The sequence below is a fragment of the Harpia harpyja genome, chromosome 5 (assembly GCF_026419915.1).
Source record: "Harpia harpyja isolate bHarHar1 chromosome 5, bHarHar1 primary haplotype, whole genome shotgun sequence".
Classification (NCBI taxonomy): domain Eukaryota; kingdom Metazoa; phylum Chordata; class Aves; order Accipitriformes; family Accipitridae; genus Harpia; species Harpia harpyja.
Genome location: NC_068944.1, coordinates 57,205,041 through 57,230,004, shown reverse-complemented (window position 1 = coordinate 57,230,004; position 24,964 = coordinate 57,205,041). Strand labels below are relative to the sequence as shown.

Sequence of the window (24,964 nt, the reverse complement as noted above, 5' to 3'; positions counted from 1 at the left end):
AAGAGATTTATGCCTCAAAAACTGTATAAATAGTAGTTAATCTGATACCATTTCTGAGATATAATGCTTGAGTATTCCAAATAATTGGAGTTGTGCAAAACCACCCCAAAAAATCAGTGCCAGAGAGAAGATCAGAATTCAATCCTATATTTAAATCCTTTAACCTCTGAATTAAAGCTTATTAATTAACCATTAAGAGCTGAGAGCTACTGGGTATAAATGAGGGTTGTAAGAGAGTCACATCGGGCCACCAGTAGGCCTGCTGATCATGCTCTGCTGTTCATAATCCCATAGAGTGGAAGTATGCAGTAACAGCAGGCCCTGTAAACTAGCAGAGGGAGCAAGGACACTGTGACACTCAAAGGCCAGGAACCATCCCAGGGACAGCTCTGCTTTCCTGTAGCGCTTGAACACTTTTCTCTCCCAAGATTTTGATATCAGTTTATTAAAGCTTTCTCCTGGAGTACTTCTGTTTAGAAAAATGGTAAATATAAACAGATTCTACTCATATTTGGTTTAGCCTAATTGCCCTTAAACAACTAGAACAAGTCTAGTTCTGCTCTTCATCAACCAATTTTTTTCCTGTATAATAGTTCTCATGTTCATGCATTCTATTTTTTCATATTCTTGAGCAGGGTTCACAGATTACTCTATTGCTACGTGATGATGTAAATCGCTGAGAAGTCTTTTTGTTTAAATACAAGATCTACGGATGTAGCCCCTGAATGAGTTCATCCCAGCTCAGATGTTCACTGCAAATCAGATGTGGCAGACTCTGGCAGAAGGAAAACTTTACTTTATAGTGTTGTTCTCCCTTTGCCCCTTCTCAATGAGGTATCTTCAACTGCCATGGTGTGTTGGTTTTGGCTGGGATAGAGTTAATTTTCTTCATAGTAGGTAGTATGGGGCTGTGTTTTGGATTTGTGCTCAAAACAGTGTTGATAACACAGGGATGTTTTCATTACTGCTGAGCGGTGCTCACACAGAGCCAAGGCCTTTTCTGCTCCTCACCCCACCCCACCAGCGAGTAGGCTGGGGGGGCACAAGGAGCTGGGAGGGGACACAGCTGGGACAGCTGACCCCAACTGACCACAGGGATATCCCATTCCATATGATGCCATGCTCAGCATATAAAACTGGGGGAAGAAGGAAGGAGGGGGATGTTCGGAGTGATGGCGTTTGTCTTCCCAAGTAACCGTTACACGTGATGGAGCCCTGCTTTCCTGGAGATGGCTGAACACCTGCCTGCCCATGGGAAGTGGTGAATGAATTCCTTGTTTTGCTTTGCTTGCGCCCACATCTTTTGCTTTACCTATTAAACTGCCTTTATCTCAAACCATGAGTTTTCTCACTTTTACTCTTCCGATTCTCTCCCCCATCCTGCTGCGGGGGGGGGAGTGAGCAAGCTGCTGTGTGGTGCTTAGCTGCCAACTGGAGTTGAACTACGATACATGGCCTTTCAACAAATCTACTATCCTAAATTAAAGACATTGTGGACTATAATTTGAAGAAAAAAATATCTATTATCATTCCTACTGCAGAACATGTAGAAAATAAAGAAAAAGAAAGAAAATACACCTAAAGAAAATAAATCCACATGTCCAAAATCAATCGCCATTCTTATTTTGCTTAAGTCTTTTGTATCCAGGATTGACCAGACATTACTATTCAAAGAAGACACAATATCAATACTGATAAATTTCCAGTTCTTCTTTCTGCTAATGTAACTAAGCTGTTACAATAGCATCTTTGTTACAGTAGGTTTCCAGCATTGGAAGTAGGATCTTTCTTTAAATATGGACACCCAAAAAAGAAGCTGATTATATATACATCTCTCTTTCACTTTCCCTGGCCTCTAAAGGTACAGTCAAAAGAGAGGCAAAGGCCTTGGCTAGGACATAACAACCAATAGTTGAACAAATCACCAGAGGGGATAAAGTTGTGATCCTAGGATTATCATCACTCATCGATGTTACATGTTTAACGAAAGAAAGAATATTTATTTAGTGTACATAGGTAATTAATATTGTAACAGTTAAGAAATATAGACAATAGAGTCACAAATTCAATAGTAAGTGTTTTAGAGAATAGTTTCCAACAGAACAGACAGCATAACATTTTCTTACAAGATTCAGTATGGATACTGTAAAGAGGAGAAGAGAATGCAGCGTCATCACTACATTTATTACCTTACATTTATTACCTTAAATAAACATTTAATCTTGAAACAGACAACATTCTGCTGTTTCAGAATTCACCTGTTAATCAGATTTTTGTCATACAAATGTTAGTGGTTTTCACCCTGTTGGTGAACACTGCACTAGAAACCATAAAACATGTTTTGCTCTTAGGTACATAACTGGGAGATGGGGGTGTCCACAACTGCTCCAAAACTGTTTTCTGCCAGTCTATATCCTTCAATAAAGCACACCTGAGATGAGAAGTCTACCTGTGTTCCTGTTGACATAACCCAAGTTCTCTCTCTGCTGAATATCCCTGCGCTGAACCAAGAATATCCCTTTCCTAAAACAAAACTATCCTTAGCAATTAGCTGTGGAAGCAGGGAATACACAAATGGATGTAAAGCTTCCTAAAGGATGAGAAAAAGGTGACATGTAAACCAAATAACTGGAATTAATGACAAGCTTTTAAATTTTGGAATCATTAAATTAGGTTTGTGACAGATCAAAATTCCCAATAGGCCACAATAAAAACTGGATTTTTGTTTCTGTGAGACCACTTTTTTTGCTCCGTGACAATCTTCACCGTCTGTTAATGTTATTCATAGATGAGACTTTGTACCCAGTAGTACTCATCCTCACCCCAGGTTTCCGATCGACTCACCCTGGCACCATCTGTCTTTGTTTGTTCTGAGTCCAAGATACTCCAGGAGCCACATCACTATGAATTTACTTCAACTTTCTCTCTATACAGAACATAACCAGAAAAACATCCTTCGGAAGAGATAAGTGAATTTCCTTCTTCTGTAAAATCATTACTTCTACTATGATCACAGAAAGCCACCTGTGAGCACACACATAAAAGCAAATGGGAATGATTATATTGAAAAATTAAAGAGATACATTCACCTGTAAAATAGAAGAACTCACTGAGGGTTTCATGATATAAATGTTTTGAAGACCATTCTCCTTTTGGAATATACCTGAAATGTTTTGGATATCTGTTCCATCATTCTCAGATCTCTAAAACCAGAACTAGAGGGAGGACTACCACCACATCACAAAAATCTGTACCTGGTGATAAAGGACAACTGTCTCATCTAGTAAGTCCTCCCTAGGTAAACATGGCAGAGCTCCACAGCCTGTAGTCAGCCTTTCTAAATCAGTCTAGTCCTTTCCTGCCTTAAAGAAGGGAGGATAAATAAACATTTCTTTCCTCTAGCCTTGCTGCCCCTCCACACTTCTTCAATTAAGGCATGAATACTTCATTTTATTTTTATCTAGCGAATTGACTGAATACTCCAGCTATTCCTTAACAAAGGAATAAAACAAGACAACAGTGAAAAGAACACTTTACTAACCCTTACTCACTCTGAAACATGTAATACAATCAGCCACCACAAATACATCAAAATAAAAGCATATAACTGAGAGAATAAACTCTTCCAAAGACAAACACAACACTGATTCACAGCTATCAGTTAAACAGAAATGTTATTGAAAGGAGTTGTGAGTTTAAAAGCATGTAACCAACATTTGAACTTCCTTCCAAAACGCTCTGCAGCTGGGAAGCCTAATTGTATTTCCAGTAAACCCAATTGTGTTTCCTGACTCCAGGGGACAGGAATTCCCGAGATACTGATGACTGACAGGTCTGGTTCTGCTTTCAACCTGCAAGTAAGCAAAAATACCCACTGCTATATGAAACTTAGCATGAAAAACAACCACTCTTTCCACTGGTATCATTAGCAGCTTGAAGTGCTCCATACTTCATAGTAGCATTCAGCACTACCCACAACTGGGTCATCTGTAGAAGTCATTTGCACAGGTACAAACTACTCTTAGTACATGCATTCAATAGCAAACATTAAGGTGTAGGGCTTAAACCACACAGGTAGCCTTTGTGAAGTGCGAAACATCTTTCACTACCAAAGAAACTCGATGGAGATAAAAGGTATCCACCAGCACTTCTAGAGTTACTGTCATTAACTGTTTTAGAACCTACTTCCTGGTTCTGAAATTGGTTATTGGTTCATGAACCTGATTTTTTCTTTTTTAAGAATTTGATCCAACTTTTTGGGGGTAGTTATGTAGTTACGATGTTATAATTGATTCAACCATGATCACTAAATCTCTCCTAAATATTTATTCAACATTGTTCATTATGCTCTTTTCATGTCTTAGTATCTCTAACCGTGGTGCAAAATAAAAATATTTAGAATCTTTTATATCTCAAATTACCATTCATTAAAACTACCCTTTGAAAGCCTCTTTTATTACACTAATCACTACTGATTTAAGAAGTCTGATGCATTAGATACAGATAATTAAAAGTCTTCAGTAAATCATTCTGTTTCAGGAAATGTTGTTTTGACTTCTAAATAACCTTTTATACATCTCTGACTTCAAATTCTTGGTCAACTTTCTTCCCAATTCATCCAATAATTAAAAGATGTCTCCTAGTCATTTTCAGAAACTTTCCAATCACTCGGTAACATGTACAGCAAAAGAAATGAAGGTATCCTTTGTTCATGCTTTCTTACTATCAGTTTATATGGAAAAAAACCAGGGATTACTCTGGGAGAAAGCTACTGCTCTGCAAAAAACAAACAAGTTACCATCTCTACATTAGTCCTACTCTTACTCCTGTGTGATACTCAGTATCCTGGGGTTTTATTCCACTTCAGTAAAAGCCATTCTGAGTTTTTCCAGGTGAATTGTTAAGAGGATGAAAGGGGTCAAAAGAAGGTGAGAAGGAGGAATAAATTGAGGAGAGGTATTGAAGGACTGTTTTAACCTACAGTCTCATGCAAAAGGTCTAGAGAACCATCCCAGGAGAAAGTAGCTCTTAGCCTGTAATACCAGGTGAGCCTACTTACAAGAGTTGAACGCAACAATGAGTTCAAGTCAGCAGTTTTCATGCGAAAACAGAAGCTGTAATGCCAAACCAAGCCCAAGTTATCAGTGCCATAAAAATATTTCCCAAGTGATGAAGATAGACACCCATATCTCTGCTGTCTTCTGTGGGTGCTTCCTGAACATACTCTTTACATTTACAGTACTACTAAGGTAGCAGCATGACTCACAGAAGCACCTTTTTAGGGAAGAGATAGATAGATAGACAGATATCAGTTCCACTGAAGTCACTAACTCGTTCCAACATCCTTTGATTTTGTGATTTTGACCACTAAGCTTATTATTTTCTCTTGGAAACCTCAACCAAAAAGAAGAACATTAACTAATAAGAATCTATTTTGACACGTTTTTAAACTAGATGATAATGCAAACAACAGTGTAATATGTTGAGCTGTTCTTCCAATCCACTAGTATTAACTGAAATTTAAAATGTTTAGAATCACAGAAAATACTGACAAGAATAACTAATGTCCATGGGGAAGAAAACTGTAATAGAGTGGACAAGCCCAGAGACCCGAAAGAAAATACATTGGGAGATAGAACTTGCCAGAGAGAGATAGACACAGGAATCTTTGAACGAGAAAAAGGGAAATCTTGAGTTTGAAAAGATGGTCTATGAAAATATTTTTTTGTGTTATTAAAAGGAATTGTCTCAACTAACTGAAGTCCAGAAATACTGCAGTTAGTGATGACAACTGCATGCTACAGATCTCAATTCTCCACACACTGTAGGGGTCCTATTTGCATGTTTACAGTACATAAATCTGTGCACACTGACTATTTCTGTCAGAGGTCGGTGTATAAGGAAACAATAAAAAACTGTTTCAGCTTTCAGAGTCACAAATAAAACAAACACACAACTTCATACTCTGTTGCTGACTTCACACTCTTCTTAAATGGCTATGTTTTTCATTTACAAGGATGTTTCAGACACTTTTTTCATACACTCAAAAAAATAAAAAGCTTTGTTAGCTATGTTGTATGTTACAAGAAAAGAACCACCATTTCCTTATAGGAATTTGGGATGTTTGTTACCTCATTAATTACCATATCTTGGTCCAATTTAAGTTGTTATTGAAAGTACTATCACCATTACTATCTGGTCTTCAAATTGTAGCAGGCTCAAAAGTTGTTAACAAATGTAGTAAGCCTTCCAATTCTCTCCCCCATCCCACTGAGGGGGGAGTTAGCAAGTGACTGTGTGGTGCTTAGTTGCCAGCTGGGTTTAAACCATGACACCAAATTACATCATTATGCCTTCAGACCATACACCAAGCACAGTCTGACTGTACCATATGGTTTTCTCCTTTAGGTTTCAGACTAGGGTTCTGTCTATGCAGGAGTGCTGTAGAACTGCTGAGCTTCCAATCTTCCCTTCAGCTCAAGCACCTTAACTGCATTCCCATATGATCAAGTTTTTGTGCTGGACCTATATTCCCAATGGGAATATTGAATCAGTAAGAAAAATTTACTAGAGGGCAAAGAATAATTTAAAGCATGCTATGAAAAATGACTTAGATAATATAAACCCCATGGAAATTCAGAATTCGGTATTCGTTATGTTCACAGTGAGAATCATGAACTTGGCTACTATTCATCAGTGTGATACTACTTCCCGTATTCTTTATTTTCTACCCAAGTACCAGAAGACAAATGTTCCCTGCTTGAACAGAAAGCCAAAAGTAGCAAAAAGCTGACAATACTTTGTATCAACCTGCAAAAAACCCGTAAGAACCAGAAGGTATTCTCTTTTCCTTTTCTTCTGCTTAGTCTCTACCAAGTAATTTCCATGAATTTGACTAAGAGATTATTTTAACAAAATAGAAGCTCTGTAAGAAAGCTAAGGATATGTTGCTTATGACAATATTTCATTGGCTAAAAAAACCCAGTTATTAAAAACTTACTTCTGCAACCTTGGATTTCCCTCAAAACTGGTATTAATAAAAAAAATATACACCATGAATGGTTAAAAATTGAGACACAATCCATGAAAAATACTCTGCACATAGCAGCACATAGAGGTGCACTGAACAGTCACTTTTCTAAATAAAAGTCTAGACGTCTCTACAATGTAAATCTGTATTTTCGACAATTAATAATTACCTACATTTCCATATATGCTCTACCCTGAAAGTGAGTCTACCCTTTGTAAAAAATGAAGCTTTTTTTAATATTTCCAGCAAGGTTTAGTCAGATTGCCTCAGCAAAAACAGTCACTTCCTTTGCCAGCTTAGACCCTGACAGATGGAAAAAAGGAAATAAAGGAGCAGGTATCTGTAATGGACTTAAAATTGCACGGGGAAGTAGAAGCACGTTAGAGGAGGGAAGCAAAAATTTGAGTAATGGATATTCACACTATTCAGACATAGGAGCTTGAGAGAAGTTGCTCACTTAGCACCAGAGATGGGATAGGAACTATACTGAATAGCCACATGTTGCTACACATGTAAGTGATCATTTGCAGTCTAAAATGATCGTGAACATTAGGGAAAGCAAGGTTCCAATTTTATTTGGCAAGTCAAAAACCTCTTGTGCCATTTTTTAGAAAAATTCCTGATAAAAATAGGGAACTAGCAATATTGCAAGGAAAATAAGGTTCACATCACTTTTAGCACAAAATACAGTTTGCCCCGTCTTTTTAAGGAGAAAGACTTTAAATTATTAAGAATAATGCATAGCCAATAGTGCAGCAGCTGTGACATGAGCCTCTCTAGAAGTTTTGACCTTCCTAAGACAAGATTTGATAAACATCATACAAATTGAACTTGCTGTATTATCTTTATCATCAGTTCTTCACAGAATGAAATGGACAATTCTTCTTTGGAAAAAAAAAAATTAAAATATCCATTATGGTTATGGTCAATGCCAAAATGAGTGGATAGCCTCTTATGTTCTGCAAGAACCCCTTTTGCCACTGTCATGAAGGTAGGTTCCATTGGAGACTGAGGGCAGTGATTCAGCTGCATGCTTAACATGCTTCCCACTTATTACAGTAACAGTATCACTTCTGTCTTGTTTAAGTTAAGCTTAAGCCAGCATTTTCTAAATCTATTTGCTTATCTCATTCAGACAACCTGTCATCCCTCTAGGGGTACTGTCCATTTCTTTTGGAAAGCAGTTCCAAGCAGGATGTTCTCAGCATATTAGTAGCACCACAGCCTGTGACATCCAAAAAATCTGAAAAATTTCAAAAATTATAACAGAGAGAAAATACTCTCAAAGCTTTTAGGAGCTGCTTTAACTACATTACAACATATTGCAGTCTGTATTGTCTAGATAGCAACTGGTTTATTTATGCCTATATGTATATACATATGGAAACATTCTGTTCTTCAGTCATACCCTTTTTTTTTTTTTACTTCTTATTGTCGCATAACACAAAATAGTTAGAGATTTTAGTATACAAAATAGTTCAAATATAGCTCCATTTCAGCCATACCATATAAATAAGTGGAATTATTTTCCTTTATCACTACTTTATACAATTTCTTATTTGAGTAAAGTATATATGCTTGGATTATCTCAGTTTGGGGGGCTTTTTTCACCTTTCGTTTGCCCATAATGCTAACTGCTGGCCAGCTAAGTATTTTGTCTGCAGAATCAGATATCTGTGTGTATTTTAGGATTAAAATAGATCAGTTGGATTCCAAGTTAAATATAGAAATATATTTCTTATGATCACTATATTTACCTGTCCCCAACATGTTTATCTTTGCCTTCTGATAAAACTGAGTTCTACCATATTCATGACTACTATCCTGGCCTCACTAACATTGTGAACAATCCAAACAAAATAAGTCTTTCTTGTATTAAATATTACAATGAAAAAAATCTGAAAAAAAGTCCAGGGCATCTTTACAAGGCAAGCAACCATAATCTTATGCTGCAAATGGTAAATTTAATAGTCTTATAACAGTAAGAGTCAGGATCAGTCATCAGAATCACACAACAGAAGTTGTTTAGGTACCTCATATTTATTAAGGAGACAAAACCAGTTTTATAGTTAAGAAGGTATTTTGCAGATTTATATTTTACTTCAAAATAGCTACAATCTCCCTGTTTCTTTTTTTTATACTGCAAATTATAATTTTATTTTTAGCTCATTTACTGTCTTTCCATCTTACTGCCTAAGAAAATAAACACAGTAGAGTGCTAGACTTCTCATGACTCCAATTTCACAACTGTATTGGTTGTAGAGACATATTTTTCTCTTTCAGAAAAATTTTCGTTCAAGTGGAGTGTGTTGATTTCAACGTGTTCTGTTAAACACCACACTGAACAGGAATTACACAGACTGCAAATAAACCCGCTGACTATACATAATGCAAATTTCATTAAATAATTGTTTATGTGAGCTTGCTATCACACTTGGGGTAGATAATCTGAAGAAATTCAAAGCTACCTAGTCATTGGTGGACATATTGTTTACACAGTAAATTTAGAATACAAAAATAATGATCCATTGATTTATGTTAAATATTTCATAAATGCCAATCTATTTTAACTAGAATTCATTAGAGATTCTAATAAATGGAGCAATCTGTTTCAAAGATTGCTTTAATTTAGAGACTAAAATATCCAGTAATATTTCCTTACTGGACATTTCTAATTTTATGAATAAAATAACTTATCTAACCTAAGAAAGTCTACTTGTCAAATGCTGAGTTTGGGGACTAGTAAGACTGCATTTGCATCATAAACCAAAAAATGTTGCATGTATTGCATCTTACAATTTATTCTGCTCTTTTGCACAACTTCATGCAACAGTGCCTTAAAGGAGATATGGAATAATGACACTGTCTTCTCTATAAATACAGTACCTGTTCTTTACAGTATACACATTCATATACTGAAAACTCTTCCATTACGTCTAGAGTGATTTTATACCAACAGGACAGGGCATGTTAACAGAACTATGTGTGTGATCACAGAGAACGACTATATATTGTGAAAATTCAGTATTACTTGACATTTCAAATAGCAAAGGAATTAAAATGTAAAAATCAAGCATTCTTGATGGATAATTTCTTTAATTTACAGTTGTTTATAGAACTCAATTAAAAAAAAAAAAATCTATCTCTTCAAGACTACAGGAAAAGGCATTTCACTGAAAATTTTACTGGTTTGCTGGAGTGCTCTACCAACAGAAAAATTAATTTAGTTTACAGAAACATATGCAGAAAAAGGTTTTACTAAGTATCATTTTACAGTAATTTTCAATCTTCATTTCCCATAATGTCACCATAACTTCCAGAAAAACATATAAATATCTATTTATTAAAAAGGCATTTTTAGCAGAAAAATTCCCCCATGTTATGCTAAGCAATGTACATTTTTTAATCTCTCCTACAATTAGTTCAGTGAATGTACGAAAAGGCAATTAGATATTTTAATCTATTTATTTTGAAATATTTTAGGTACAAAAGGCGTTATGCTTAATGGCTTTTGATGCTGACTGTATTTTGTCTAATGTTTATTAATAATGTCCTCATAATTATCAAAGCAAGAAGAAAGGTTCAGTTCCTGCAGCCAAAGTCAATGATAGTCCTCTTACAGTTTGTAGCAAGCAACCAAACCAACAGAGACTCACTTCCAGCCTGAAAATAAACAAAACTGTTCATGGGAAAAAACCATCATCTTTTCAATATTTGGATATCTTTAAGCAGCAAATATTAGAAACTTTCTTTCCTAAGCCACTGTATAAAATCACGGAGTACCGTGAGTGACGCTGGTCAACCTTAACTCAAAAAGATCTAATAGAATTTTTAAAAGAAGACAGAGCAACAGGGATGATCAAAAGCACAGAGTGCCTTTCATAGAATGAGAAACTCTGACTCTTCAGCTTAAAAGGATGACTGTATGAAATACAATAGACTGCATGGAATATAATAAACGTGTAAAGGTTATGCATAGTATAGACAAAGTATATAATGGATTACATAACACAGGACTAGGACTCCCCAATGAAATTAATAGGCAGCAGGTTTAAAGCAAACAAAGGCTAACAACTCTTCTATAGAGCAGATAATTAAATTGTAAAATTCATTTTCCCCACGTTCTGAAGACGAATATATAAATAGGTTTAAAATGAGACTGAAAATACTTATGGCAGATAAGATTCCTAATGGCCATGAAATAAATATAGCAATATGCTTGCAGCCTTTTCCTCAGGAAGCCACTAAAATACCTGAAGTCAAGTGGCTGTATCAGAATTAGTCTATGCATGCCCTCCTCCTTATGTGCATTCTTAAATATCCATTGCTGGGCACTGCCAATACACAATATTAGACTAGACGAATCTTTAGTGCCTCCTAGCATGGGAATTCCTGATTGGAGCTTAATACCATTACATAATCTTCCAAGATTCATACAAAACAAAAATACAAACTCCAAGTCAAATCCTTAGGCACAAAGATCACCACCAAATCCTAATGAGGAACAATCTGAATATACCTTTTACAAAATAAATGCCATATGAATCTGAAGAAATAAAAATTGACAGGCTAATCGCTGAGCATCAAAAGCAGTTTCTTCAGAGGGCAGCTAAGGATTTCTATTCTGTAAAGATGACAATATGGAAATATCTTGAACACTGCAGATAAAACTCATGATGAAGTACACAGGAGCTGGAGATAAAAGTAACTCTCAATAATCTTTCACTGATCATAGCGATTGGGAGAGATGCCTGATGACTGGAGGAAAGCAAATGTCACTCCCACCTTGAAGAAGGGCAAGAAGGAGGACCTAGGGAACCACAGGCTGGTCAGACTCACCTCGATCCCTGGGAAGGTGTTGGTACAACTAATCCTGGGAACCATTTCCAGGCACATGAAGGACAAAAAGGTGATCAGGAGTAGTCAGCATGCATTGACCAAAGGGAAGTCATGCTTGACAAACCTGATGACCTTCTACAATGAAACGACTGGATGAGGGGAGAGCAGTGAGTATTGTCTACCTTGTCTCCAGTAAGGCTTTCCACAGTGTCTCCCATAAGATCCTCGCAAAGAAACTGATGAAGTACAGGCTGGACAAGCAGATAATGTCTACACATTCCAGTATGATATTTATCTCTTTCACAATACCGGCTCTTGCTCAACTTACATACTATTATGGGCCTCTGATTGTCTGACAAAGAACTTCTACCTACACCATTTTTCTCTATCCTATGTCAACCACATAAACTATCCCTACATACGTAACTACACCACCTTGCATTGATCCTTTTGAATGGCATCATAACCATAGCTTGGATTTTTCAGGATAATTTTGGAATATAATCCTGCTATTAGATGTTACACTTCTCCCAGCCTTGTGCAACCTGTAAATTCAGTGAGTATACAACTTAATTCATTTCTTAATTATTTAATAAAAACACTGAACAAAGCCAGTTCCCAAAGAGATCACTGTTTAAAAAATCCCTCCATAATAAGAGTAACCATTTATAAATATTTTTTGGCAACTATAACTCAACTGTTTACACTGCATAAATAGTATATAGTTTCTTCAAAGCCATATGCTTCATATGTACAACACTGGTAAGCAGAACAAACTTTGCTGCATTAAGGAAACTGGGAATACAAAGGAGGTACCGACGTGTTGTGAATAAAATTTATTATTGCCAGTATCTAACAATAACCAATAAAGAAAAACTTCCCTATTAATATTATATGCAATAGTATAAGAACTTAAGTGAGGATGTCAGAAACAGAGCTCAGAATAATACATTACTTTACAGAATATCAATTCTTATGGCCTATTTCTCCATTTAATTTTGTGAAAATTTCTCACTGTGTATTCTCAAAAAATAACTCACAGCTTTCATGGCCTGCAAGTATGAAATTCCACTTAAATATACACATTTAAAAATAAACTAAAACTAATTCTACCTGGAAAATAATTAAAAGTAAGTTATATGCATGTTTTAAACCAGTTATGCATGGGTTCAAAAGCAAACATTTCTTTTATGATGTGAACTTACAAGGCATTCCCCTTTAGAAGAAAGAAAAGACAGCAACTTAACTGTTTAAAGCTTAAATAATATCAAAAGTCCATTTTAAGTATTTCAAAACTTGAAATAATAAATATTTTTTAGTTTCTCTCTATGAAAAGAATATTTTCAGCTCTATGCTTTAAGTTCTACTCTAAGACTGAATGTCCTAGCTTTGCCAGTTTCTGGTAAATCTTAAAATTTTCAGATAGCAAGAAAAGTAAATTTTTTCATATGGCTCTTATACTGTCTTAGCACTGTAAAAGGTCCATGGATGAAATACTGGCCCCATCAAAGTCAAAATTTCCTCAGCTTTGACAGACCCAAGATTTCACCTTATATCTGCTAAAGTTTTGAAACTTCACAGATATTTTAGAAGCATGAAAAAAATGAAATCACATTTTCCTGGTCCTTAAAAAGCTCTTCATACATATTATGTAGATTTGTATAGCATTCTATGCATGCCCAATATCACAAATACCATGCATGTGCATAGACATGCTATATATAATACTACATGTCTTATCATTCCAGCTCCTCATGCACAGAAAACACACCACTTCACTGGGAGTTTCATGTATGGAACATTTGCAGAAAAAGGCAAATGGAGCAGTAGTAACTCCTTAGATTGTATTCTAATGTAATCACTTAAGTTACTGATAAGCAGAGTACAACCTGATTTTCAGTTTTCCCTTTGCAAATGAGGGGTCAGAAAGCAAACCGTGTCAGCCTGTGAAATACCCTCAGCAGGATGTTCTAAATGGACAATTATTTTAAACATACTCTCCAGTATGTTTTAATGCTGTACAGACATTACTTAGTCTAGAGAGAGCAGCTTACTTACGTCTGGGGCTCCTTTTCATTTTGCTGTTTTTGCTGTGGTTGAAGAACGTTATTTACCAGCTCAGTGATCCCACTAAAGGGAAACCACCTGTTTAAATAAGCAAATAATGTGACTGAATAACCAACAAAACCACACTAGTTTAAATGTTTCTTATCCAATGTTAATAGAAATATACAGGCGGAAAAGCTAGAGCCAATGGGAATGTTAGCTGCAATACTAAGTCAGCCACTAAGGATGTAAGGGAAATAAAGTTTTACAGTTCACCAGTTCACAAGCAGGCAGCAAGAACCTACATCCAGCTAACATGTGGATGAAGTAAGAAGCTGCAGGCAGCTCTCTTACAAGCCAGTCAGGAAGCAGATGACAAACTAACTGCAGCCTATCAGGTATTAGTGAAAGCTAATACCATCAACGGTGCAGAAAGCAGAACATGGCAAAGGTAGAAAAGTCAAGCCTATTGCATTTTTAAGATATTTTACTTACTGTGTCAGCTGTGGTTTTTGCTCTTCTTTGACCCTAAAAAGATAAGTTTGCACAACTGAGTGCAACATGTTGCAAAACAACTACCCTGAAGTTCTATAATCTGTATCAAATGGGCAGGAGAAAGTTCTTACTTTGAGTTAAAAGGTTTTCCTTTAATATTTATTGTATATTTATATTAAGTTGTATTCTGTGCATACTTCCACTTAGGATTAAAAATGGGGAATGCCAAGTATCTAAAACTTTTAGTTACAAAATGAAATCAGTTATGTTCTAGAACTGGCTTCCAATTCTTTGGACAGAATATCATGTTAGAACATTTCCAGCAATACATTCAGCTATAAATGCAAAGGAAGGTGCTTTGATTATGTTAACTATAATCTGTTTTTTAACATTTTTATTTACAACCAAATTGCCTATCATAATTCAAGGTGAATTTATAACATGTAATATGCCATTTAAAATGCAATACCCTAAACTAATAGATTAAAGGAATATCTGCACTATATTTATTAAACTACAATGATGTCAGGACCTGCAGATAATGTAACTCTAAAAAATAAGGAAGGAAAGCTAAGGAATTTTACTCTTGAGTAAAATTTACTAGAACTTGCTAAAAGAAATAACTAGATAGTACATACAGTAGGTCTGTATAGTACTGATTAATATTTGCCCATTGTCTTTAGGAAAATATTCTATCATCTGAAATACATGCTTTAACTTGAGTGAGCAAGCCAATGTTCTGTGCAACTCCTCTCCACCAAACCCAAGAATGGAGGCATAGACTCACAGGAATATTTACATCCTCTAATTGCAGATATTGGTCTTAAATATCAGGTTAGGATCTAGCTTCCCTGTATGTTCAAATAAACCAAAAAGGTTCCTGAACAGATATTCTGAATGTCTCTATGGAGAATCCTCTCTTACCTAACTAAACAGGGAGTGTAGGCTCCCAATTTAAGTGGATGCTTAATGTGGGACAGAAAATTAAGGCCACCAAAACAGCTCCACACCTCTGCCACCGTATGATAGATATCACAGTGAATACCTCTATAAACAGGGTTCAGTGACCACAAGAACCTAAATACATGGACATTAAGACACACTAAAAACTTTCCAAAACTGACTACAGAAAGAGAAAACTGAACATGCAGCACACAGTAAAAAGTCTTCTAGCATGGGTTTGCCTCTTCAGCACTTTAGAAATTTATGTACAAAGAAATGTTCCAGTACAAAAAAAAAAACAACCCACCAAAAAAATCCCCAAGCAGATATACTCCAAAGGTAAGAAATACGAAAATAAAAATTTCTCATGCAGTTGCAATTCCACTCTACCATGCATCTTAATCATAATATTATCTTTAACCAAGAGATTCCATACTAGTTTTTTGACACAGGAAATTCAAAGGGGGAGAAGGGGGAAGGCCAGGGAATCAAAGCATTTCCATACTTTTTTCACTAGGCAGCTTAGGACATTTAAATTCAGATCCCCCGACATTAAGAGCCTAAAAGCTCTATATGGTCAACTGTGAGAAGGAAACACTCTCAGACAATCATTCAGAGCTCCTAAGTCACATGCCTAGAGCTAGACAAGTGTAAATATCACCTCCCTGGCAATTGAAAACTGAATATGCAGCTAATCCTTATATTCCTCTCCGTACATGACTTCCAAACATATTTACTGGACACTTTTAAGTTATTACTTCATTGTGAATTTTTCTGTTGAACTAAACAAAGGAAATCTGAGTGCTTCACATAATGTGATTACAATCAACATCCTTCCTTTGGATAGTGACCATGGTCAATTTTTTTCACATGTGGAACTGAGATCAAAATAGAGTAAGATAAAAATTGCAATACTGCACATTAATTCTGAGTGTGCCATTTGAAATCTTTGGTATCTTTTTTTCAAGAGGATCTAGCATCTTTACATAATAGTATATGTTTGGTGACTTCAATTGCAGCTGCAAAACCTTGGTATTTTTTAAAATCTTACAATCAGATTTTTAGTTTAGCACCATTAAATAAAAAACATTGCCCATTAGCAGACACTTTGAAAACCTGCATTCAAAATTACTTTCTCAGCTTTTTATAGGAATACTGTGTTCTAAGTCAGGATTTAACTTGACCCTACAATCCAAAATATATCTCCTATGAAATAATTTTTTCTCCTCCTATAATTCTGTGTCTCATCCACTATACACTTTCCAACAGTGCAGTTATGTGAGGACAACAGCTTCCATTATTATATAACTGTGATGCATTCCTTGAGCACTCTCCATATATCTTTCAGTCCCTGGTAAGCAACAATCTTCCTTGACTTTATAACAACCATGCTACAATTTGAAAAGAAATTATGAAAAAAATCTATTGACAGATGTTTTTAACACAGCTGTGGTTTAAATAGCCTTTTCTAGACAGAAAAGGTCTGAAGAGACTCCAGATTCTTAAACCGTGTCTACATACAAACATACACTGGTATTTGCTTTGGTTACAAGAACTGCTTTGTGTTTTACTAGATTGTGTACTCCCGTATATATGCATTGCTTTCTCCCCTCCTTTCAAAAATCAGCAACCAGTAATTGCTTAAAAGAAGTGGACTGACAGGTCAAAAAAACCCCCAAACCTCCATTTACTCAACAGACCAACTGAAAAATCCCAAGCAGTATGACTGCCTGTCTTCATTTTACCTTCTCACATATTTTCAACCTTATCCTCTCAAAATTCTGCCAAGGACAATGCCAATTCTAGTTATTCACTAGAAAAAATTTCTGATCAATACCTATTTAGTAAAAACACCAACAGGCTGCAGATAATGTGTCTGATCAACGGTGACTAGGACAATGTATTCTAACAATGCAGAATATTAAATACTTTACCACCTGTTTTCAATTTTGATTATTTCTGTCATGATAGGAATTTACTCAACACTTTGCACAAGCACCAAATAATTCTAAAATGTTAGAAGAGTCTGAAGCTTTTATCAGAATTTTTGCACAGATCGTAACTCCATATACTGCTGCACTTGAAAACAAGCCAGGATTTTTCTGCTTGTCAACTGTGCTGGTTTTGGCTGGGATAGAGTTAATTTTCTTCATAGTAGGTAGTATGGGGCTGTGTTTTGGATTTGTGCTCAAAACAGTGTTGATAACACAGGGATGTTTTCATTACTGCTGAGCGGTGCTCACACAGAGCCAAGGCCTTTTCTGCTCCTCACCCCACCCCACCAGCGAGTAGGCTGGGGGGGCACAAGGAGTTGGGAGGGGACACAGCTGGGACAGCTGACCCCAACTGACCAAAGGGATATCCCATTCCATATGATGCCATGCTCAGCATATAAAGCTGGGGGAAGAAGAAGGAAGGGGGGATGTTTGGAGTGATGGCATTTGTCTTCCCAAGTAACTGTTACGCATGATGGAGTCCTGCTTTCCTGGAGATGGCTGAACACCTGCCTGCCAATGGGAAGCGGTAAGTGAATTCCTTGTTTTGCTTTGCTTGTATGCGCAGCTTTTGCTTTACCTGTTAAACCGTCTTTATCTCAGCCCACGAGTACTCTTCTGATTCTCTCCTCCATCCCACCAGGGGGGAGTGAGCAAGTGACTATGTGATGCTTAGCTGCCAGCTGGGGTTAAACCACAACATCAACAATAAAGAATTTTTGCAGCTTGCACTTTGTCGTCGGGAACCTCTGCCCTTTAAAACATTCATAGCACCATTCCTCTTGTGTTCCTCTGCAAGCCTACACAGTGCAAGTGCAAGACCCCTTTGATCTCTTCCAAGAGCTAGCATCATTAATTTAGATCTCAAGTCTCAGTGAACACTTTTTGATGTTAGATCCTCTCCATGTACTAAAAATTTGCTCAAAGATTATGGCTAGTCCCACTGGCACAGAGAATGAATAGGAGAACAGAACAGAAAGAAGAGGGAAAAGAACAAGAAAAACGGAAGCAGGAGAAAAGGGAGTGAAAACATTAACATAAAAATTATTCCTAGCCTTTTAAACTCCTAATTCTTTTCTATTCTTCAATCTACTGCCATCAGTAAAAGCTCCTCTCTAAAATCTACTATGTCAAAACCATAAGGCATTCTTCCCAAAAGGTGCATTGCTCACAGGTAAACCAACAAGCACTCCATTATCAGACCTCTTCTCTACTTTTACATACTTGGATGCATGCCACAAAAAAATGTGGGCAGAATTCAGGGGCCTAAATCCATGAAAATGATCCTTAAAACACACTCTACACCTCCTAGATATCTGAAATGAAACAGGTATCTAGTTCTTCTCCAGCGAAGTTTAGGGAAATCCAGATTTCAGAATCAGCCATCCTTGGCAGGGATAAACATTTTAGTATCTATCTCAAACTCAACAGTGCTCTCAAGAGTCACAACCTTGCCATCCACGGACCTACAAGCACAAGAAGATCCAATCTGGAGGAATAGTCTGGGTGTACCTAATGTCTCCTAGAAACACTGAGTTGAGCATAAAGCATATAACACTCTATGTCACTTTCATTTAAAACTGTTACAGGCCAGTAGTTACAGTCCTTTGCTCAGTAGCTTTCTACACTCTTCTTATCTCCTAACCACCTCAGTGAGGTGATTAGAAGAGGATAGAGTAGGATAGAAGTTTTTTCTAGCCCTTTTGTTGAAGCTGAGAGAATTGGAAATACAAATCAATCTTTTGTTTGGGATTCTAATTTCTCTCATCCACAAACAAAAACATCTAAACATTTATTTGTTATTACAATTAGTGTTGTAATTGATGTTGCTGGTATCAATTTAATGAAGTTGTTGATTCTTCTACAGTAGCTATTTTTATTAACTATATCGCCCATGAAGTCCAGAGAGTGGGACACTTGTATGAAATTTTAAGTTTAGAGAACATAGAGCCTAATGGCCCAAAACCCAAAGCCGAACATTATGTACAGTAGTCTCAATAAGCAATGCATGTTACGCTAAACTTGATTAAGATGAGATTAAATACTCATGTGCAGAACTATCTGGTCTTCCTAAAGCAAATCATACAGGAACAATGAGGGATAGTCTCAGATCTATAAAAAGAATCTTCACATTTTGCTTCTTCTACAGATACAATACTGACATTGACCTCCAGCTGTGTTCACAGTAAAGAAGTAGAAAATAGTTGAAGGAAGATTGCAGCAATTAATTTTGTCTCAAATACAGATTTCTAGTTACATACGTAAAAAAAAAAAAAAATCTATAGAGCTGGTATCTTTCAAATAAAAACAACAGCATGAATGTTAACTACTTGACACCCACATATATTATAAAGTGAATTGATCTGGCAAATCAGGATTTGCCTTTGTTCTTCTTTGCACTCCAGACCCCACTAGCCTAGATGACAGTACAGAGCCAGCAGCTCTCTCAAGAGTCAAGATGCCAACACACAATCTTTGAAGGAAGTGTTCTCTCTCTCTCTCTTTTCAATAACTGTCTCCAATTATTAGCAGATCTGAACTATTCCAAAATCATTTGATAATAAACAAATGTCTTCTTAATGCAAACCTAGTGAAAAGCAAAGAGTGAAGACAAAACTATAAATTCAGTTTATAGATTTTAAGTTAGATAGATACTGCTATTTCTTGCACAGAAGTCTAAAAATGGAGATACTATTAATTCACAGGACTACTGTGACTACATCACACTGTAGGGTATTCTGAAAAGTAAAAAGGATTATGCAGAAGCCAAGTCCTGTAAGTAGCAAAAAGACGGTATCTCTGTGTTTGTGGTGCTTGTGACAGTTGCTATAGAAGTGAAAAATCTTATGAAAAGTCTATTACTAACAAATGCCTATCAAGGAGATATTTTTAAAGCCACCCTTTACAAGCTGATGCTTCTGTCACCTGACCAAAGAAGTTCTAACCCATCTGAAAGGCAGAGACACCTATATCCTTAAGGGCACACCATTCAAAATGAAAGACATTTCATCAAAAATTCATAAGCAGATGAAAAAAATCCCAACTTAAATCACCTTAGTACACTAAATTGTGTTGGTACCCAACATACACTAGGTGAACAAATTTGTTCAGACTATCATCTGCTCACACGTCGGAAGTCAAGATATATGACACATACATGATATATAACTTTGCCTGCACCCGCTCTTGACAACACAGTGGAGGTAACACAGTCACACAAAGCAGTGGAGGTAACACAGTCACACAGTCAAATATGTGTAATATTAGCTATTTCCTTGAAAGAGGGTACCTCTACAGATTAATTAAGTTAAACTATGTAAGTATATTTAACTCCAAGAAAAGAGAGTGAAAGAGGTTAAATATAAACGTCATGTCAATTGGATAACTGTAAAATATTTACACATTAACTGAACTGATTCTCTGCATTGATTATCCTATTGATGCTATAAGAACATTCACCTTAGAAGATTCAGCCTTATTATTTTTGATCAAAATTAAAGTCTTTATTTTACATGGCTGCTCCAAGTTTTTTATTAATTTAGAGAGTATAGGTAGTTGAATTAAGAAGGATCATATTTTGGACAATAACGGAATGTCTTTTAAAAGGAAGATTTTCCTGAAGAAATGTGTAGGTGATTTTCCTGACTAGTTTTGACCTGTTTGTAACAAAAGTATCAGCAGTTTCCACAAAAACACCTCCAAGATCAGTAGCTGAGAGGTAATTGAACATTTGATATTAGTGAACAAGCAGGTGGAGAAGTCGGGTAGTTGGGCTAGAAACAGTATCTGTAACACATAATAAATTTAAAACCTGCCTAAATCCAAGCTGAAGAGGTTAAACATCCCTGAAGTCCAAACTGCAGTGATGTTAAAGATACAAGAGAAACAAGAAAGCACTACACACATTTTATGGATAAGCACAGACCTATACATGCTCCTGTATAATTATAGTCTAGGCTGAATGAGCTCCCTGCATGAAACTCAGATGAACATCACCCATAAACACAATAAATTCTGTAAGATTAATTATTGTCTAAATGTCAGAGTAGAAATGGGATAGTTTTATCAAAGGTTCCAGACAAACAAGTCTCAAAGTGAAATTTTGATAATAATATTTTTAGAAAATACATACTAAAATGTGGTTCACTGCAACTGAAAACATAGCGCTCAACAACCCTGTACTTTCAACTCTAAAACTGAAGAGACTAACAGTATGTTTTGATTATTTTAGAACCAGCACAGCAAGTCAGACTCTGCTTATCTTAGGATATGAACTCTTCAGAGCAAAAATGTTTCCTATTATTTGTTTCTGGAGTAAGAAATAGAGACACTGCGTTCTACAAATGAAAGCTCCCACAATTCTCACACATCTCCAAGCTTGGTCAGACTTTTTCCTTTCTGTTATGGTGTTGGTAGTAAAACCATAAAACAAGTGTCAAAATCACAAATCAGCACATGAGAGAAATGACTGTAGTACAACTGTAATGATAAATAAGTACTACACTGAATGGTAGCCATTATGTTATGTGCAGTTTCAGTAATTAATTCATGGATCAATGCTCTCTTTTGAAGGTTATCCAAAATTGCAAGCAGGAGGCCTCGACCAGGGAGGTGATATAAAAAGGTCAATATTAAAAATCTAGTGTTTGTCCAAACCTACCACATTGTTTAAAATGGGCTACTGCAGCTTTTTCCTATATTTAGCAAACAAGAGTATTTTGGTTATCACAGAGTAAGTGGGAATTTGTAACCGTCAGCATTATAATTGGTTGCCATGTGCAATATGCCAGCTGCTTCCCACTTGGGTATCTTGTGTCTGCTGAGGGAACGAGGCATGTACAGAAACTAGGAAAAACAAAAATTATAAAGCAATAATTAATAGAAACTCTTGGATCAAGCAAAGTTGTCAAAGAGGAGCAATAAAAATAGCTAGAAGACAGTAGCATTATTAAACCTGTATAAACAATATTAACATAAGAAAATATATACAGTGAAGAAGTGTCTTCCAATCTTAACATACCAGAAGTTTTTTTCCAGATTGTCACATTACTAACTTCCTTGAATTAGGAGTTTCACCAGTCTGACCTTCTCTGGGTAAATTGTCCATTACCTGTTAGTTGTTCATCTCTGACACCATACATAACAGTTGCAAGATCAGACCAGCTAACTTGCAATATGTAAAATCAAAAATTAGCCTGTATTAGAAATGCAGTAAGAGCAAAACATCCAAACAACACATACGAAGGCTGTCAAGGGCAGCAGTTAAAAAGAGTAAGCAAGTTTTAAGGAGTCCTTGAGCCTTAGTAAATATTCCTTTAATAGAAGTTTACCCACTCAGTTTCTATTGGCTCATTTAAAGAGCAGCTAGTATTACATAATTCTTCACTAGAATGAATTTCCAAATCCAGTTTCAAGGACTTGAGATACAGGTAAATACCTCCTTGAATTTAATCAGTTTGTTCTGTCAGTGGACTCCTTTCTAGACAAAAAAAGGCTACATTTCTACAAATACCAATTTTCTTCTCTTTAAGGAGCTACATTGTGAGACAATAGTTTAATCATTTGTCATCTGTCCTGCAGTGTATTTGGTCACACTAATGTCTCTCTCACACAATCTGAAAAGCCCTGACTTCTCTATAATCTTAGTGCTCATACTATATACGGGATGAAAAGCCTCACATGGGCCTGACACTTCCCTCTACATAAGCAGTAACTGCCTTCACTCAGGGTGTTCTAAAGTGTGTTAACAAAATTTTAGCTGGTTAAGCTTTAAAAACATGTATATTTAAGTTCACTGGCAAAAAAATGGCTTTAGGTTTCATTTTTTTTCTCTCCAGTTTAATAAATGTTACTCTTATAAATCCTGCAGGTATGTGGATAATTCAGGCAGGTGATTTACAGAGAAAAAAATATTCAACCTAAAATAGCAGGAGTCAAATCAGAAGAAAATACTGGACTTTCATTTTCAGAGAACAGACACAGGCAAAATTGTCCAATTGTCATGTAAGATTTGTTACTAAATGCAATTCTGTGTAATTATGGAGACCCCATAGCAAGTCTTAGGTGAGATTTGGGTTGAAAAGTGTTTGAGTTATATATACTACTACAACCCAATCTCCTAACAAAGATTAATTTTTGACAGCTAGAATTCATTTGAATGTATCTATTTTTAAATAAAATTGAAGAAAATTCTAATTACCTTTTACCTTATTACTGTTGTTAGTTTGAACTTAGCCAGATTTTGGGTTTGTTTATTTTCCTACTTTTCTAAGAACAGTTTAACAAACAGTCAACTGGAAAGAAAATTTTCCTCCAATACAATCCCTAAGACAAATACTCTACCCTTATACCTCGTTTTACTTTTAAAAAAAATCAGGTTTCACCACAGGAGTGCTAGAATAGTACTTAGGTCTTAGGTCTACCACTGTAATTTTTTATATTTACTGTAATAGAAAAAAAAAAGTTTTATAGTCTTGCCTACAGAATATGTGAAGCATACCACAATAGCTGTGTTACAGTAAGCCATACTTCTGGAAATAAAGATGACTATAACATGATGGCTGTGAATCATACTGTCTTGCTCATGACCAAAATGCAAACATTTACCAGTATCATTGATAGTAATAACACGTGCACAAATATATCTCAGTGTAACATACAGGTTTACAAGACTACTCAAGCTTGAGTAATTCTGTAACTTCCATGCACTATTTTACCAGAGTGAACTTCAGCAACAGATAATCAAACACCATTTTAGTGGTTGTCCTATACTTGTTTTTCTTAAAAAAAAGACACCAAAAAAAAGTTGTGGGGCTTTTTTTTTTCCAGAGAAAGGTCTTTCTCTTAATACTTGACTCCATTTAAATGAGAATTTTAATCATAAGGATTTTTAAGGGATATTTATTACAGTGTCTGGATTGCAACTTTCCTTATTTAATGTAATTTCTATTAACTTTATATTGGAAAGATGAGACTTTATTTTTACTTATGCTTCAAACTGTTTTGCAACTAACTGAAATTCTCAGGGAACTCATAAAACAAAGCAGAAAGCCTAATTTTAAAACTGATACAAAAGCTAGGATACTGAAATCAAACACATTTAAACACTTTTCAGAGCATTAGTTGAATTCTACGTAACATATTTTAAATATTCTGCAAAAAAGATGGCCTCACAAGTAATAAATGTATAGATGTAACAATGTAAGTAGAGTTTCGTTTTAGAACAAACTACTCCAAAAAAGTTTTTGCTAGGGGTTTTGATGGTTTTTGGTTTGGTTTTTTTTTGCTGCTTCAACAGTAGATGGCATTCCACGCATCTCCTGCAGAAAGTGCTTACCTAGATGCTTGTACTGTTACCAGCTGCTACAGTGAAATATGCAACCCTGGGCTCAGCTGCTAACAGGTGAATTAAATAAAAATTCATTTTCACTCTGTAATTAATTTGAAATGCACTAGTAAATACTTTGGTCTTGATATGTTATTTTGCCAGTTAAATAAGGATTTTATAATGTTATTAGCTATAGTATATTCACCAGGTGAAAGTCATATACACTGAAGATCTTAACAACTACACAACAGATAGTAAGTTAGTATTTCTCAGACTGTGACATTTAACTGT

General features: G+C 35.8%; 1 protein-coding gene across 40 annotated transcripts in view; it reads right to left on the bottom strand.

The window, feature by feature from the left end:
- RIMS2 (regulating synaptic membrane exocytosis 2) overlaps positions 1 to 24,964 on the bottom strand; it is a 493,527-nt gene that overhangs the window by 413,060 nt on the left and 55,503 nt on the right. For 34 of the 40 annotated variants that reach the window (XM_052787016.1, XM_052787021.1, XM_052787004.1 and 31 more), the window contains exons 2-3: positions 14,411 to 14,443; positions 13,928 to 14,014 (exon numbers count right to left, since the gene is read on the bottom strand). The exons of the other annotated variants lie outside the window; for them this stretch is intronic. In XM_052787016.1, coding sequence (XP_052642976.1) covers positions 13,928 to 14,014; positions 14,411 to 14,443 — 120 coding nt within the window. The remainder of the gene's footprint in view (positions 1 to 13,927; positions 14,015 to 14,410; positions 14,444 to 24,964) is intronic. 40 annotated transcript variants of the gene reach the window in all.